Source organism: Anomaloglossus baeobatrachus, chromosome 10, assembly GCF_048569485.1.
Source record: "Anomaloglossus baeobatrachus isolate aAnoBae1 chromosome 10, aAnoBae1.hap1, whole genome shotgun sequence".
NCBI lineage: Eukaryota > Metazoa > Chordata > Amphibia > Anura > Aromobatidae > Anomaloglossus > Anomaloglossus baeobatrachus.
In genome coordinates, this window is record NC_134362.1 from 64597260 (window position 1) to 64616517 (window position 19258).

Consider the following 19258-nt stretch of genomic DNA (forward strand, 5'->3'; position numbering starts at 1 on the left):
AGGGCCTGATTAAGGTTGGTGGGGGCTCCTGGGCAGAAAATCTGGTGGGGGCCCCATAATGTTAACATTTTTAGCCATAACAGTAGAGCACGAACTGTAGCATTTAGATATAAATCCAATGAACATTTATCTTATCCTGTTCTGCCACATTCAGATTTACAGTACTACAATACAGATACAGTCCAGGATCACTCACAGCCGTCACTTATACACACAGTACAATACAGATACAGTCCAGGATCACTCACAGCTGTCACTTATACACAGAAAGTAGAGTTACTCACATATTTTTTATTCATCCCAATGTTAAGGCAGCCAGGATCGGCTCCAGGTTTTTGTGGTCCCCGGTTGAGTCTCAGTGGGCCCCATCCACACACACACACACACAGCTCTGTTTCACACACACACACACACACAGCTCTGTTTCTCACACACAAACACACACACACACAGCTCTTACACACACACACACACACACACACACAGCTCTTTCACACACACATACACACACACACACACAGCTCTTTCACACACACACAGCTCTTACATACACAGCTCTTTCACACACACACACACACACACACACACACAGCTCTTTCACACTCACACACACAGCTCTTTCACACTCACACACACACACAGCTCTGTCACACTCACACACATAGCTCTGTTTCTCACACACATACACACAGCTCTGTTTCACACACACACACACACACACACACTCACACACATACACACACACACAGCTCTGTTTCACACACACACACACACACACACACACAGCTCTGTTTCACACACACACACACACACACACACAGCTCTGTTTCACACACACACACACACACACACACACACCTCTGTTTCACACACACACACACACACACACACAGCTCTGTTTCACACACACACACACACACACACACACACACACACACACACACAGCTCTGCTACACATACACAGCTTTGCTACACCCAGCTCTGCTTCACACACACACAGCTGTTTCTCACAGACACAGCTCTTTCACACACACACACACACACACACACACACACACACACAGCTCTGTTTCTCACACACACACACACACACACACACACACACACCTGTTTCACACACACACAGCTCTGTTTCACACACACACACAGCTCTGCTACACACACACAGCTCTGCTTCACACACACAGCTCTGCTTCACAAACACACAGCTCTGCTTCACACACACAGCTCTGCTTCATACACACACAGCTCTGCTTCACACACACACAGCTCTGCTTCACACACACACAGCTCTGCTTCCGCATTAGCAACACCCACATCTTTCTTCAGCTCTGCGAGCCCTTACCTTCTCTGATGCCATCCTCCTGCTGCTCCGGTGTAGCCAGGCCACCGTCCTCCTGCTGCTGCTACGGTGCCGCGGCCATCCTCCTGCTCCGGTGAGTCTTCTCCTCCGCGGTCGCGGCGTCGGTCTTCTCCTCCCCGGCCGCGGCGTCGGTCTTCTCCTCCGTGGCCGCGGCACCTTGCTGTGACGGCCGCGGCGCCTTGCTGTGACGGCCGCGGCGACCTGCTGTGACGGCCGCGGCGCCTTGCTGTGACGGCCTCAGCATTGGACGCCGCAGCAGAGCAGGGAGCTGATTGGCACACCTCTGACCCCGGAAGTACAGGGGTCAATCAGCATCCTGCGCCGAAGTTTGTTTTTGCGTCTTAGAGACGCAGATACAAATAAATGTAGGTGCCCCCTCCCCCCCGAAAACACAGCTGATTTATTAGACTGTCTTTACGGAGGAGGAGAGGGTGTGAAGAAAAAAAAATGCTGACGGGTGCCTAGTGGCAAGTATGGCCCTGGTGGTGGGGGCCCCCTTGGAAGCTCTTTTGGTGGGGGCCCCGGGGCTGAAGCCCCGCCTGCCCCGCCTATAATCTGGCCCTGATTACAAATACCAGATAGTCTGAATCACAGCAGCTCACTAGACCAGCTAAGGTAAACTATAGTTGGCACTAATGAAAGTGTCCAGCCAGCATATATAGGAGGGGAGCAGATGTGATTGGCTCCCCCACAACATGTGATCAAAGATGATTCACAAGCAGACCAACAGAGATTAACTCTTGGTAGCTTGCCTATAAACTACCAGAGTCCCTGTGCTGATCCCAGACACTAGAGAAGTTATCATCCAGAGTGTCAGAATCAGTAATCTAATCAGATCCAACGCCACCATGACAGTGGTGACAAAATGTTCACAGAAAGCTGCCAATCAGTGGTGTGGGTGGGGTTACACAGAGCTCAGAAAAATTTCTCATTACTGTATATAAGCCTATCTGATGATTTTCTGATTTTTCTTTTGTTCGTTTGCAGCATATGTAAGAACAGAAGGTGGCAGTGCACTCACAAGCCTTGCCTTGGAACCTGTTCCGTGTATGGGGATGGTCATTACATCACTTTTGACAACAAGCAATTTACCTTTAGTGGGAGCTGTGAATACATATTAGCACAGGTACATTAGTGTAACTGCTCCTAAAATCTGCCCTGAATGACGCGTTGATGGATCATATGATGAACGCCTCTTCTTCTCTACAGGATAACTGCGGTGAGAACGAAGGTCAAAGCTCTTTCAGAGTTATCAGTGAGAACGTTCCTTGTGGCACGACGGGCACCACCTGCTCCAAAAACCTCAAGTTCTTTATTGGAGTAAGAAATCATATCTTGAAACACAGTTACTGATAACGGCCTAATTCATTTTGTTTTAAAACTTAGTAAAGTATGATGCACCATCGCTTTACACCATAGGATGATCCACACCCTAGCATGCATTAGATTTTTTTATATTTTTCATAGTGTATTTATGATGGGTAATATTGTGTTGTAATTGTATATACTTTTGTAAATCTTTTGATTAGCCGTAAAATAATAGGCAGCAGCACTGTGACCCAGGCAATATCCATTCACCCATTTATGTTCCTCACTGGTCTACACCTTATTTCATTATGCCTATACCTTGGTAATGTGATGCTAGTCACTACTTATGGGTAGTACAAACGGTAGAGTAGTCAGGAAAGCCGGGGTCTGGTAACAGGAGGACACATATGGACACAGGGAGTACATAGAGGCGTAGTCAGGTAACAATCCGTGGGTCAGAATTCCAGGAAGGCACATAATGGATTCATGGTGAAAACTGAGATGTGGTCAAGTAACAATCCGAAGTCAAAAGCCAGGAGATCACGACAGGAACAAGGAGCCGGCAGAGAGGAGTCAAACAACAGTCCGGGGGTCAGCAAACAAAAATCAGAGCATAGGCAGGAACACTGGTCAACAGCACAACTACAGAACCAGAAAGTACGACTGGCAAATTTCTGGGAGAGCATGCTCACTAAAGAAGTAGAGCAATTACCCAGTAGATGGAATATCTGAGCAATCAGCACCTCACAGAGCAAGCATGGAAACCTGCACTGTCAATCAACCTGCCAGCCAGTAGCCTAGAAAAACACAGCAGAGCATCTCCTAGTGTGCAAGATGTTCTGCACAGAGGAATCGTGACAGGTAGATTATGATCCAAATTTTGGTCTATTTTGGCACAAATTAGTTAGTAGTAAACTTATTTATCATGTATATAGAACACTGTTTGTTGGCAATTTGTAAAGGGAATGTGAGATATCTTTAAATGCAATTGTGAGCCAAATTTTGGCGAAAATTTAGGTGCCAAAAGTAAGCCAAGCAAGACTAAATTGAAGATTGAAGATACATTATTTTTTCTATCCATTATGAGCCAAATTGATGAATCTGGAGTTTAAAGAGAGCCTGTAAGGTCCCCTATGTCCACCATCCCAGCTGCATTGATACCTATATGCCCAAATTCCCTGTCTAACCAGACCTGTATAATGCTATTCACTAATATGAATAATTAAAAAAATAACTTATAAATCTCACTTTTCATATGCTAATTAGGCCTGTGATTAACATGATAACATAATTTCCATGAAGTGGCATCATCGGCAGCTAATGAAAAGCTTGCGCATGCACGTGGCTCATTTTGGCCTCATCAGTGTGTGTCAGAAGCCGCGGGGACGCTTCCCGGTTCCATTAGGCGCACTATGACCGGTAGTTCAGAAGACTGCTTTATATTTTCTGAACTTCTGGTCATGTGCAGTGGCCTAATGAGGCTGGGAAGCATACAGCCAACTTCAAAGGCACACTGACGCGGCTGAATTGAATCTCGCATGTGTGAAATTTCCATTAATAGGCAGTGCCGTTGGCTTGTCGAAACCATTAATAACATGGGAAAAGGGCCGATTAGTCTGAGGAAATAGCACTCCTTTGCCTAGTCACAGGCCTAAGTAGCATAGGGAGAGCAAAGGTTTTAAGATTTTTTAAGCATTCAGATTAGTGTTATATTGGACTGGTTAGGGAGGGAATTTGGGCATACAGGTATCAATGCTGCTGTGTTGGAGGGCATAGGGAACCGTACAGGTTCCCTTTCATTGATTTATCTAGGTTAGTTTAGGGTTATATATTGAGTGGCCAAAGTTCTCTAGATGTTGCTGCTACATTATAGCGCAGTACAAATTAATTGGTTCACATTGCAACCCTGAATGTATTACGACGGGACAACCACTTTGTACCAGCACTGTTGGACTTGTTGCGTCATGCTTGTCGCAGTATCCTAAGGCTCGCAATGAGACGTCATTGACTTGTATTGCGGTGTGATGTAGCCAGGAGACACCTAGCAAACTTTGGCCGCGAAATGAGTGTCAAAAGGCCACAGCTTTACATTTCGGAACCATAGAAGAGTATTAGTTCATTTGCCTCAATTGCACAGTCTGCAGTAAGCAGCAGATATATTCTAGATGTCTATAAGATCCTTGGAGGACACTAGAAGAAAAGCAGACCTATGTTGCATTTGTGGTTTAATTACTGAAACAGTATGGATACTTCTATATCTTTCAGTTCAAAAACACAGGGGCTGCTTATAAGTCTTTGGCTTTGCCCAGAAAGAAACGAGATAGGATGATGAAACTTTACATTTATTCCACATACTCTCCACTGATGTCAACACACTTCTTACATCGGTATGCCAAGTTCTGTAAGCCTAGCAAAAAGGATTTCGGTTTTGCCTCAAACCAGGCATCGGTAGCAGCCATGGCATCATAAATGGTGTGAAATTTGGTACCGTTGAGGTGTTTCTTCACGTTTTGGAAACAGATGATAGTTGGAGGGAGCAAGATCTGGTGAATAAGGTGGGTGGTTAACCAGTTGAAAGCCCAGCTCTGCCAGTTTTGTCGTGGTCGCTTGTGCAGTGAGAGCGGAGGCGTTGTCTTACAGGAATAAGATTCCTTTGGTCAGCTAGCCGTGCCTTTTGACCTTCAGAGCTGCTTTCAATTTGTCTCCATAAGGAGAATAGTGTTCCCCCGTGGTCCCACAAAGCTTCTCATAGCCAGATCAGACACCCCATACTTTGCACTGACGAGGGGCAAGCACCCCGAAACACCGTGTCTGCAAATTGGGATTCTGATCGGCATATATATCCTAAGTTATATTGAAAGGATTGTTAAAAATCCACATTTAACTTTTAGGATCGCTACTTCCAATAGGTGGCGCTGCGCTAGAGTTTGTCTCCTGTCTTGGAGAGAAAATTTGAATATTTTGCAGAGGGGCATGGCAGCTATAAGTCCCCTTACTAGCATCCAGTCAGACTGGCTTGCAAAGTCTCCATAAGGAGAATAGTGTTCCCCTGTGGTCCCACAAACTTCTCATAGCCAGATCAGACACCCCATACTTTGCACTGACGAGGGGCAAGCACCCCGAAACACCGTGTCTGCAAATTGGGATTCTGATCTGGCATATATATCCTAAGTTATATTGAAAGGATTGTTAAAAGAAGGGAATTTTGTTTACTTACCGTAAATTCCTTTTCTTCTAGCTCCAATTGGGAGACCCAGACAATTGGGTGTATAGCTTCTGCCTCCGGAGGCCACACAAAGTATTACACTTAAAAGTGTAAAGCCCCTCCCCTTCTGCCTATACACCCCCCGTGCCTCACGGGCTCCTCAGTTTTGGTGCAAAAGCAAGAAGGAGGAAAAGTTATAAATTGGTTTAAAGTAAATTCAATCCGAAGAAATTTCGGAGAACTGAAACCATTCAACATGAACAACATGTGTACACAAAGAACAACAGCCCGAAGGGAACAGGGACGGGTGCTGGGTCTCCCAATTGGAGCTAGAAGAAAAGGAATTTACGGTAAGTAAACAAAATTCCCTTCTTCTTTGTCGCTCCATTGGGAGACCCAGACAATTGGGACGTCCAAAAGCAGTCCCTGGGTGGGTAAAGTAAAACCTCGTAATAGAGCCGTAAGACGGCCCCTTCCTACAGGTGGGCAACCGCCGCCTGAAGGACTCGCCTACCTAGGCTGGCATCTGCCGAAGCATAGGTATGCACCTGATAGTGTTTCGTGAAAGTGTGCAGGCTCGACCAGGTAGCTGCCTGACACACCTGCTGAGCCGTAGCCTGGTGCCGCAAAGCCCAGGACGCACCCACGGCTCTGGTAGAATGGGCCCTCAGCCCTGAGGGAACCGGAAGCCCAGAAGATCGGTAAGCTTCGAGAATTGGTTCCTTGATCCACCGAGCCAGGGTTGATTTGGAAGCCTGTGACCCTTTACGCTGGCCAGCGACAAGGACAAAGAGTGCATCCGAGCGGCGCAGGGGCGCCGTACGAGAAATGTAGAGTCTGAGTGCTCTCACCAGATCTAACAAGTGCAAATCCCTTTCACATTGGTGAACTGGATGAGGACAAAAAGAGGGTAAGGAGATATCCTGATTGAGATGAAAGGGGGATACCACCTTAGGGAGAAATTCCGGAACCGGACGCAGAACCACCTTGTCCTGGTGAAACACCAGGAAAGGGGCTTTGCATGACAGCGCTGCTAGCTCAGACACTCTCCGAAGTGATGTGACTGCTACTAGGAAGGCCACTTTCTGCGAAAGGCGTGAGAGAGAAATATCCCTCATTGGCTCGAAAGGTGGTTTCTGAAGAGCCCTCAGCACCCTGTTCAGATCCCAGGGTTCTAACGGCCGCTTGTAAGGAGGGACTATGTGACAAACCCCCTGCAGGAACGTGCGTACCTGTGGAAGTCTGGCTAGGCGCTTCTGCAAAAAACACAGAGAGCGCTGAGACTTGTCCCTTAAGGGAGCCGAGCGACAAACCTTTTTCCAATCCGGATTGAAGGAAGGAAAGAAAAGTGGGCAAGGCAAATGGCCAGGGAGAAAAACCCTGATCAGAGCACCAAGATAAGAATATCCTCCACGTCCTGTGGTAGATCTTGGCGGACGTTGGTTTCCTAGCCTGCCTCATAGTGGCAATGACCTCTTGAGATAACCCTGAAGACGCAAGGATCCAGGACTCAATGGCCACACAGTCAGGTTGAGGGCCGCAGAATTCAGATGGAAAAACGGCCCTTGGGACAGCAAGTCTGGTCGGTCTGGTAGTGCCCACGGTTGGCCCACCGTGAGATGCCACAGATCCGGGTACCACGACCTCCTCGGCCAGTCTGGAGCGACGAGGATGGCGCGGCGGCAGTCGGACCTGATCTTGCGTAACACTCTGGGCAACAGTGCCAGAGGAGGAAACACATAAGGGAGTTGAAACTGCGACCAATCCTGAACTAAGGCGTCTGCCGCCAGAGCTCTGTGATCTTGAGACCGTGCCATGAATGCCGGGACCTTGTTGTTGTGCCGGGACGCCATTAGGTCGACGTCCGGCATCCCCCAGCGGCAACAGATCTCCTGAAACACGTCCGGGTGAAGGGACCATTCCCCTGCGTCCATGCCCTGGCGACTGAGAAAGTCTGCTTCCCAGTTTTCTACGCCCGGGATGTGAACTGCGGATATGGTGGAGGCTGTGGCTTCCACCCATAGCAGAATCCGCCGGACTTCCTGGAAGGCTTGCCGACTGCGTGTTCCGCCTTGGTGGTTGATGTATGCCACCGCTGTGGAGTTGTCCGACTGAATTCGGATCTGCTTGCCTTCCAGCCACGGCTGGAACGCCTTTAGGGCAAGATACACTGCCCTTATCTCCAGAACATTGATCTGAAGGGAGGACTCTAGCTGAGTCCAAGTACCCTGAGCCCTGTGGTGGAGAAAGACCGCTCCCCACCCTGACAGGCTCGCGTCCGTCGTGACCACAGCCCAGGATGGGGGCAGGAAGGATTTCCCCTTCGACAGAGAAGTGGGAAGAAGCCACCACTGAAGGGAAGCCTTGGCTGCCCGAGAAAGGGAGACGTTCCTGTCGAGGGACGTCGACTTCCTGTCCCATTTGCGGAGAATGTCCCATTGAAGTGGACGCAGATGAAACTGCGCAAAAGGAACTGCCTCCATTGCTGCTACCATCTTCCCTAGGAAGTGCATGAGGCGCCTCAAGGGGTGTGACTGGCCTTGAAGGAGAGATTGCACCCCTGTCTGTAGTGAACGCTGTTTGTCCAGCGGAAGCTTCACTATCGCTGAGAGAGTATGAAACTCCATGCCAAGATATGTCAGTGATTGGGCCGGTGTCAGATTTGACTTTGGAAAATTGATGATCCACCCGAAACTCTGGAGAGTCTCCAGAGCAATGTTCAGGCTGTGTTGGCATGCCACTTGAGAGGGTGCCTTGACAAGCAGATCGTCTAAGTAAGGGATCACCGAGTGTCCCTGAGAGTGCAGAACTGCTATTACTGTTGCCATGACCTTGGTGAAGACCCGTGGGGCTGTCGCCAGGCCGAAAGGCAGTGCCACGAACTGAAGGTGTTCGTCCCCTATGGCGAAACGCAGGAAGCGCTGATGCTCTGGAACAATCGGTACGTGGAGATAAGCATCTTTGATGTCGATTGATGCTAGGAAATCTCCTTGGGACATTGAGGCGATGACGGAGCGGAGCGATTCCATCCGGAACCGCCTGGTTTTTACGTGTTTGTTGAGCAGTTTTAGGTCCAGAACAGGACGGAAGGACCCGTCCTTTTTCGGCACCACGAACAAGTTGGAGTAAAAACCGTGACCCTGTTGCTGAAAGGGAACAGGGATCACCACTCCTTCTGCCTTCAGAGTGCACACCGCCTGAAGAAGAGCCTCGGCTCGCTCGGGGGCGGAGATGTTCTGAAGAATCGAGTCGGAGGACGAGAGCTAAACTCTATCCTGTAACCATGAGACAGAATGTCTCTCACCCAACGGTCTTTTACCTGTGGCAGCCAGGCGTCGCAAAAGCGGGAAAGCCTGCCACCGACCGAGGATGCGGTGTGAGGAGGCCGAAAGTCATGAGGAGGCCGCTTTGGGAGCGGTTCCTCCGGCGGTCTTTTTAGTGACTTAGACCGCCATGAATCGGAGTTCCTCTGATCCTTCTGAGGCCTTTTGGACGAGGAGAATTGAGACCTGCCCGCGGACCGAAAGGACCGAAACCTCGATTGTACCTTCCGTGGTTGAGGTCTGTTTGGTTTGGACTGGGGTAAGGATGAGTCCTTTCCCTTGGATTGTTTAATGATTTCATCCAATCGCTCACCAAACAGGTGGTCGCCAGAAAATGGCAAACCGGTTAAGAACTTTTTGGAAGCAGAGTCTGCCTTCCATTCACGTAGCCACATGGCCCTGCGGACTGCCACCGAATTGGCGGATGCTACCGCCGTACGGCTCGCAGAGTCCAGGACAGCATTAATGGCGTAGGACGCAAACGCCGACGCCTGAGAGGTTAAGGACACCACTTGCGGAGCAGACGTACGTGTGACTGCATTAATCTGCGCATGACAAGCTGAGATAGCTTGGAGTGCCCATACGGCTGCGAATGCTGGAGCAAAAGACGCGCCGATAGCTTCATAGATGTATTTCAACCAGAGCTCCATCTGTCTGTCAGTGGCATCTTTGAGTGAAGCCCCATCTTCCACTGCAACTATGGATCTAGCCGCCAGTCTGGAGACTGGAGGATCTACCTTGGGACACTGAGCCCAGCCCTTGACAACGTCAGGGGGGAAGGGATAACGTGTATCCTTAAGGCGCTTGGAAAAACGCTTATCTGGACAAGCTCGGTGTTTCTGGACTGCCTCTCTGAAGTCAGAGTGATCCAGAAACGTACTCAATGTACGCTTGGGAAACCTGAAACGGAATTTCTCCTGCTGAGAAGCTGACTCCTCAATTGGAGGAGCTGGGGGAGAAATATCCAACACCTGATTGATGGTCGCTATAAGGTCATTCACTATGGCGTCACCTTCAGGTGTATCTAGGTTGAGAGCGGCCTCAGGATCAGAATCCTGATCTGCTACCTCCGCTTCATCATCCAGAGAGTCCTCCTGCTGAGACCCTGAACAGTGTGATGAAGTCGAGGGAATTTCCCAGCGAGCCCGCTTAGGCGGCCTGGGACTGCGGTCCGTGTCAGAGACCTCACCCTGGGACCTATGAGTCACCCCAGGAACACTTTGCTGCTCCAACTGAGGGGGGCCTGGGGTCAATGATTCAACAGTGCCCGTGGCCTGAGTCACCGGTCTGGACTGTAAGGCTTCTAGTATCTTAGCAGACCATTTATCCATACTCTCAGACAGTTTGTCAGCAAATACTGCAAACTCCGTCCCTGTCACCTGGACAGTGGTAGCAGGTGGTTCCACCTGGGCCACCAGTAGCAGAGGCTCCGGCTGAGCAAGTGCCACAGGGGCCGAGCATTGCACACAATGAGGGTCGGTGGAACCTGCCGGTAGTATAGCCGCACATGAGGTACAGGTTGCAAAGTAAGCCTGTGCTTTGGCACCCTTGCTTTTTGCGGACGACATGCTGTTGTCTCCTCTGAGTACAATCCAGGAGGGTATATAGCCAAAAATCAACAGTGCGACCGTACAGTGTAAATGTATAGCATATAAGCATATATATATATGTACATTTCGGCACTCAGTGGGGCCAGCACCACAGGTGCTGCTTACCGACCGCTCAAAGCGGTTGTGTGATCACCAGATTCCCTGCCTGGGCCTCCCAGAGCCGTGTTGTCTCTCCTCTCCAGCGTCAGAAGTGCTGACAGGAATGGCTGCCGGCGTTCTGTGGGGAGGAGGGGGCCGTGGGCGTGCCCTAGAAAGTGCGGGAATCTGATGCCCCACTGTGCTGAGTGAGTGGGGAGGAGGATACAAAGTATGCTCCAGCCCTCAGCGCTGACGTTCTGTGTAGCGTCCCGCCCTTCCCCTGACTGGCAGGCCTGGGGGCGGGAATATGCGATACTAGGCCGCAAAAGTCGGGGACTAAAGTTATAAGCGCGGCTGGCAAATAAGCGCGGTCGGCGCGGTAGTCCCCGGCGCACTAACACACCCAGCAGTGTTGCAGTGTGTATGGCACAAGCGCTCCATGCGCGGTCCCCCACGGGGACACAGAGTACCTCACAGTAGCAGGGCCTTGTCCCTGACGATACCCGGCTCCTGTCCAGCAGATTCCCCAGGGGCTGCGGAGGGAGCACGGTCCCAGTGCCTGGAGACCGATTAGGATCCCACTTCACCCAGAGCCCATTAAGGGATGGGGAAGGAAAACAGCATGTGGCTCCTGCCTATGTACCCGCAATGGGTACCTCAACCTTAACAACATCGCCGACCAGAGTGGGGTGAGAAGGGAGCATGCTGGGGGCCCTGTTATGGGCCCTCTTTTCTTCCATCCGACATAGTCAGCAGCTGCTGCTGACTAAGATGTGGAGCTATGCGTGGATGTCAGCCTCCTTCGCACAAAGCATAAAAACTGAGGAGCCCGTGAGGCACGGGGGGTGTATAGGCAGAAGGGGAGGGGCTTTACACTTTTAAGTGTAATACTTTGTGTGGCCTCCGGAGGCAGAAGCTATACACCCAATTGTCTGGGTCTCCCAATGGAGCGACAAAGAAATCCACATTTAACTTTTAGGATCGCTACTTCCAATAGGTGGCGCTGTGCTAGAGTTTGTCTCCTGTCCTGTCCTGGAGAGAAAATTTCAACATAATACCTTGCATTGATGGTGGAACCCTTTTGAAGTTAGTCCACTAGCAGCACATCCTCCTTACTCCAGAACACAGACGTCATCACCTTAGTGGTTGAGTTTTGCCCCTAAACTTCTTTGGACAAGGAGAACCACTGTGTCTCCACTCTTTTGACTGCTCCTTGTTTTCAGGTTCATACAAATAAATCAAGGTCTCATCCATAGTGATCAGTCGATCCACAAAGTTCTTATCAGTCCGGAAACACTGACAAATGGACTGGGAAGTTTTGACTCGCATGCTTCTCTGATATGTTGTCAAAAATTTGGGGACCCACTTTGCAGATTGCTTTGTCATGTCCAAATGTTCATGGATGATGATACAAACACAATCACGGGAAATACCCATGATGTCTGCTATTGTTTTAGCTGAAATTCGTCGATTCTCCAGTATGAGGTTGTGCACAGCATCGACAATCTCCGGATAAACCACTCTCAGTCGTCCAGGACGTTCCTCATCATTGGTGCTGAAGTGGCCCATGTTAAATTTGGCAACCCAGTTCTTAACTGAGGAATATGAAGGGCATTAATCCCCCAATGTCTGCGACATATCAACATGAATATCCTTCGTGGACTTTCTTTGCAGAAACAAGAATGGTATCATTCCTCTGCTCTCAGTTGCTGTGAATATCGCATTAGACTCCGACATTTTGTTTTCCCGCATACATAGAACACTGTTCGAATAAGCAACAACACAAAATTTTGAAAACATATATTAGACGCATAAGGCTTACATGTGATGTAACATTTGTTACCATAGAAAGAAAAAAAGATCACAAAGCCAAAGACTTATCAGCAGCCCCTCGTAATTTCCACTCTAGAATTCCAAATCTAAGGTCTCCCTCATTGCAGATAACATGATCCTTTGATGCATGACTATGTTTCTTAAGCTGGGTTCACACATAGCGACAGCGACAACGACGTCGCTGTTACGTCACCATTTTCTGTGACGTAACAGCGACCTTGTAAGTCGCCGTTATGATCGCTGCTTAGCTGTCAAACACAGCGACGCAGCAGCGATCATAACGTTGCTGTGCTACATGTGCAGAGAGCAGGGAGCCGCGCTTAGCGCTGGCTCCTTGCTCTCCTAGGTACAGTACACATCGGGTTAATTAACCCGATGTGTACTGCAGCTACATGTCACAGTGCAGAGAGCAGGGAGCCGCGCACACTGCTTAGCGCTGGCTCCTTGCTCTCCTTGCTACAGTATACATCAGGTTAATTACCCGATGTGTACTGCAGCCACATGTGCACAGAGCAGGAGCCGGCACTGGCAGCAAGGGCGGAGGCTGGTAACGAAGGTAAATATCGGGTAACTAGGGAAAGGTCTTCCCTTGGTTACCCGATGTTTACGCTGGTTACAGCTTACCGCAGCTGCCAGACGCCGGCTCCTGCTCCCTGCTCGCTTCATTTCGTCACTCTCTCGCTGTCACATACAGCGATGTGTGTGTCACAGCGGGAGAGTGACGACCAAAAAATGAAGCTGGACATTCAGCAACGACCGGCGACCTCACAGCAGGGGCCAGGTCGTTGCTGGATGTCACACACAGCGACAGCGACGGGACGTCGCTGCAACGTCACAGAAAATGGTGACGTAGCAGCGACGTCGTTGTCGCTGTGTGTGACACCAGCTTTAGGGTGTCCCCCTTTCTGAAGGATTAGATATCACTGTAATGCTGATTTCGTCTATGTGATTAAAAGGGAAAAGAGCTTCGTCTTGACAAGGAAAAGATTGATGTGGTGAAGAGAGATGAATTGAACACAATTCCCTATGACGTGATCCACAGAGGCATGTATCTGATTATTAAAGCTGAGAATGGGGTTATTATCATGTGGGACCAGAAGACAACCATGCATATGAAGCTTCCCTCAAATTTCCAGGTAATATACGTTGTCTAAATAAATTTATCTAATATTCCTTAGAAGTTAAAATATTTAAAATAGAATTAATGTTTTCTAATTCAAATTTAGGTTTTTTTCCCTCTTATTTAACGTATCTGTTATCTATGATTTCCTGCTCTAAAAATAACTGCTAAATGTCTTCCTAATAGATCAGTGGCGTAACTTACACTCATGGGCCCCAATGCAAAATTTCTAATAGCTCTCCCAATTATTGCAGGTCTTTAATAGCATTGATCTTTTCATATAGGCCAAAGGGACTTTTAGAGTCCTCAGGACTCCAGAACCCAGGTGTGTTTGGAACTCTTGCACCTAATGTAGTCAAGTCATTTGGTTCTACACAGTTTTGGTGACCTGCCTTACTCTTCAATTGTTAAATGCACACCAAGAGAGGGTCCTTCTGGCATCTTTGCCTGGGATAAGTCAATATCCTGTGCCATCATCTAAACTGCATTGAAGAAATTGATTATACTTTACAATGTTTGGACACTACCCAAAGCCTTTATGACATTGTCTACATTTTTTATTAAGGCAGTTGATCGTAGACATATGTAAGTCAATTAATAAAAACAATGTTACATAATATACACAATCTTAAACACCATGAAGCTAAAAATGAAGGTGAAACTAATTCAACTCCAACATATCCAAATAATTTAACCTTACTTTTCTAAATGTGCCCTACATAAGACTACAGTTGTTAATGTCGGCCATAAATGTACTGTGATGCAATCTAATAATCGTGCATCTACCTTAAACTGTCTGCAGTCCAAATTATGAGTCAATTGTGGTAGCATGCATACCACTCTCTTTCATACACACCAGAGACGTACTCGGATATGAATAGAAAGTAAGACTGATTTAATCCGGAAAGTGGAAAATACATTTAAAGGGAATTATTGGCTAGCAGCCAATAATACGTAACACGTCTCAAACAGCATCTTAAATCCTGGTTTTTGGATATCTTCATATATACTCCTAATAGTTCATAATCTTGTCCTTAACAGTCACCCCTTTGGAGATAGCGAAAAGTCTTTCCTTACTTTCCCAAGTCTATTGATCTGTCCTAATGCCGATGGTTACCTCACTCACATACGAGATACCCTATCCCTTGTGGATGAATCTTCCCACCCAACAAATTATGCATAGGAAGCCAGATCCTGACCATATTCTCTAGACTGTCCTCTTGGCTATGTTCCGCTGGCACACGTTATTCAGGAAGGGGAAAACGTGGACGTAGTCCTCTAATTAGCTCATATTTATCAGGGTTGGTTTCACTCAAAGTTTCATGCTCCTCAGTCCTCAGGCGGTAATGGTGGGACATCATCAAAGGTGGGATGCACAGTCATCTTCTGGTCCACAGGCTTAGATATCATCGTCCTGGCACAAAGTATCGGGTAGAAGAGGGAAGACAGCCATCTCCTGGTCCCAGGTCTGCCATCTTTCGTAGTGGGATGCATGGATCTAAGAAAGAAAGAGAGAGAGAGAGAAAAGAGAGAAAATTGAGATGAGAGAGAGAAGGAGAGAGAGAGATTGAGAAGAGAGGAAGAGAACGAGAGAGAGAAAAGAAAAGGGAGAAAGAGAGAAAAGAGAGAAATCTAGATCTGGTTGGATCTGGAGGAGAAAACTCAAAAACATATATTAGGCAAATGTTTAGTTAAACAAACAACAAGCTTAGTTGAAGTATCTGGGGGTACTTCTAAACAGGATTTCATAGGGTCTCAACCTAGTGGTCCCTGCTGGGGTGTGTCTGACACTGAACAATTCAAGGAGAAGACTCTCATGCCCTTGCCTTCTACAGTGCCCCATCTTCCCAACCTTCCCTCTATTCTGTGGCTGCTATGAGGTGTGTAGAGTCAGTTCTGTGTCTAAGGCCTGCCATATCTCTTTGGCTGGCAGTGAAAGCAGGTCACTAGCCACTTACTATGGTCTCCGGGAGCTCACAGCTGCACCCTATCTCAGTCCTCTTCTTCTGAGACTTGCTCTTGTAGGGTCAGGACAATGTTTTCTCAAGATTCTCCATCTTTCCTTGCTCTTTCAGATTGGGGTCATTCAAAAGGCACAGATTGACTGACTGTTTCTTTGGTAAGTGGTCTTGGGGCTTCTTTGGATGCTCTGTCAGTGAGGGCACTTCTCACTGCTCCCCTTGACTCCTCCAATGTAGGCCTCAAACCTGCTCACTGCGACTCTGTCTGGCAATAGCAAAGCTTCCATCAGTTCTTCTATGGCCTCATGGTGGCTTACAGTTCCATTGGCGGTGATCAAGTCTCTTGTCTTGTCTTCCATACAGAGTAGATGTTGGCTGCCATCTTGCAGGCTTCAGTGAGAGACCATACCTCTGCTTCTTTTGCAGACAGGCATGCGGGTAGCGACTGTTCTATCAACACAGCGTCTTCTGCTACCACCACCATACCCGTGTGGAACCGTCTTCTTGATGCACATCTTGATCCATCCGCAAAAGGGTTAAGTCAGGGTCCAAAGGTGTATCCGTCACTGTATCGAATCCAGAGTTTCAGCTATGCCAGAGTTGACTACCTCTTCCACCAAGGTGTCAGAGGTGGGACACTCCCCCCTTGGAAGAGGGAGAAGTTTAGCAGGATTAAGGACCCCACACCGGGAGATGGTGACTTTGTCATGGAGCAGTTTGTCACTGGTGCTTTAGGTAGGTGTTCAATCTGGCTGAGTAGTAGTCATCAAAGGGCTGCTGTCTTACTCCATGGCAAACAGGTAGAATGACTACTCACTAATACTCTTCAGGTGACTGTGACTGTGACTCAGGTGACTGTGACTGCAGCACATCTGTATGTGGGGTGATCTTGTAAGCTGCTAGATTCATCTCCAGACATCTTGCCACTTGAAGGAGGGTGTCTTGGTCCTTCACTTCTGTAATCAGGAGTTACCAGCTGTAGTTGTTTGCATATGGGCTCTCGGAGACCTGATACAAAGGACTATACCCAGGTTTGTAAGAAAGAGCATTGGGTGTAACTTTTGGGTCAGGAGAACACTGAAATTCTAAAAACTAAGATCCCCTAAAACCCCGGGGAAAGAGAAAAGAGCACAAGAGTGTTTGGAAACTAGCAAGCAGCACCCCCTGACTACATATACACAACTAGAAACAACAGTGGAGCATATCTACTCTACCTCTCCTGTGCTGACCCTATAACTGGGGGCTCTACACTCTCCCTCATCCCGACGGTAGACCTGATGGTGGTCAGGGTCGAGCCTCCAGCGTATCCCTATCTCCTGTCAGACCCTGTAAACTAAGACACAAAGGATTACTGGGTGCTGCCAACAAAAACCCTAATATATGCCTGATGATCAAAGTCTCCTTAGGACCACATGATCCTCCACTCTCTATACCAGGGAACTCTTGTACAATATACCAGGCAGGATAACATACAAGCGAGAATATCTCAAAATTAGGCTAAGCAGCAACTGCCATAGGCAGAAAAATATTCACTGTCCACCAGGACTAATAGTGAGCAGTCTATATGGTCTAATAAATTGTATACTAGGTACAGCAAAAACAAACATGCAAAAGTGAAGGGAAAAGGTTTCCACAGCACTATCAGCAATATCCTCTGCTAAGTTTCATTAGCGGGAATACAATGGGGCACAACTCCATATATGACCAAAAACGGAGTGTGTGTTTCAGGTCCCTATGTCCCCCCTCTGCAGCCTCTGCTGCATCAGCAATAAACAGAGCAGTGGCTTTGGGCTCTAAGATGGCTGCTGAAATAAAAATAGGGAACTGGGTGTCGGCTGGACTAAAATGGCGTCAAAAGATGAACTATGTAGTGTCTGAGTTAAAACGGCCGCTAAAGATAATTACCGATATGAAACAACCGCTAAAAGAGGAAGAAGGTGTTGGCCAAAAATGGCGTCTGAAGAGGCCTGGGAGGGAGGGAGTGACACGGGTTGTCACATCTACATTCAGGAGGTATTCAATCTGTCACTGGGAATATGGATTATATAGGACCCCTGGGCTGACCCTATAACTAGGGACCCTGTACTCGCCCTCATCTCGACGGTAGACCTGATGGTGGTCAGGGCCGAGCCTCCAGCGTATCCCTATCTCCTGTCAGACCCTGATAACTATCCCCATACCATACCCCACCCAGGGCTGGGCAAAACACAGAGTGACAGAAAGAAATCTACATTCAGGACAGGAAATAATGGGGTGGGCTTACGTGGACACAGTGCTCCACAGACAGTACACAAGTCCACCCTATATATCAGCTTATGTTTCTAATATTATTATTATTATGTTTCACTATATTGACATTCAATATAACATCCTGTTCATTCAATCAATTCTCATCTTATCTCCCCCCTTGGGAGAATTTTCCATTTCCCTTTACAACATACGTGTGTCACTTACAATTAAACTTCACAGAAGATGAAATAGAAACTAACATTTCTCTTTTTTTTTTTTCTTCCAATTTCAACCCTACGGTGTTCCATACCAAAAACTGCGTACATTATACATACAAACATCTTCCAGGAAAAACTAGAGCACCAGTGTCACTTGGGTGATAATAAGGTACACTCACCACTCACCCTCACTATAAACCAGCAAACCTGGTTCCATTACTGGCCAGAAAGAATCCCCAGCTTTAATCTGGGTGAGCCCATACAAATCAGCATATGTGGCAGAGTGGGTTTTCTGGATTTGGCACATCTTCCTATAAAAAGGCATGGGATGCAAATCAGGATCAGGGAGAGAATTCACAATACATACACCTCCATGAGGACGGTCCATCCAATACTCAATACTTACTGATTAAGACCAAAGTTAAGGATTTTACTAATGTATTTCTTAAAATACATCGCCATCCACCAAGCAAACAATGAGCCAGTGTACAAACGTTCAACTCACTGCTTAGCGGAAACCATACCAGGTAACAGTCAGGGCTCTGGGGATGACTGATGAGGAGGGGGGCATTGTTTCCTAATGGGCTTGGCCACTTCCTGAGGTGCCATTTTTTGAGCTGGTGCAATATAGAAATATCTACTATCTCCATCCCATTCCTCTTTCCATGCCAATTTTCTAACATCTTTTAACATTCTATATCATGAATCAGCATCCATATGGAGATCTTTATCTTTCAAAATCCCTCACTTATTTAACAAGACATCTTTCCATTCTTGCTCCTCTAATCTCCCTCTCTTGGCAGTGATCCCTGCCACCTTGAGGAGTGACTTCATATTTTTTAACATTTCTAACATCCTCAGAATACACAGATTTCTATCTCAGTCCACAACACAAACAGGTTGTCCTATCACTTCTAGGAAGAAGTGTCACGTGGGTGATAGAAACTAAATTCACCCTCACTATACGTTACTTCAAGTACTAGTAACCTCTGTTCACATTACATTACAT

The 19258-nt window shown here is 47.7% G+C and overlaps 1 protein-coding gene across 1 annotated transcript in view; it reads left to right on the forward strand.

Annotated features, from left to right (window-relative positions):
- Positions 1-19258, forward strand: part of LOC142254347 (uncharacterized) — a 172968-nt gene that overhangs the window by 77401 nt on the left and 76309 nt on the right. The window contains exons 20-22 of the mRNA XM_075325393.1: positions 2352-2490; positions 2574-2684; positions 13678-13857. Of these exons, the coding sequence (XP_075181508.1) occupies positions 2352-2490; positions 2574-2684; positions 13678-13857 (430 nt within the window). The remainder of the gene's footprint in view (positions 1-2351; positions 2491-2573; positions 2685-13677; positions 13858-19258) is intronic.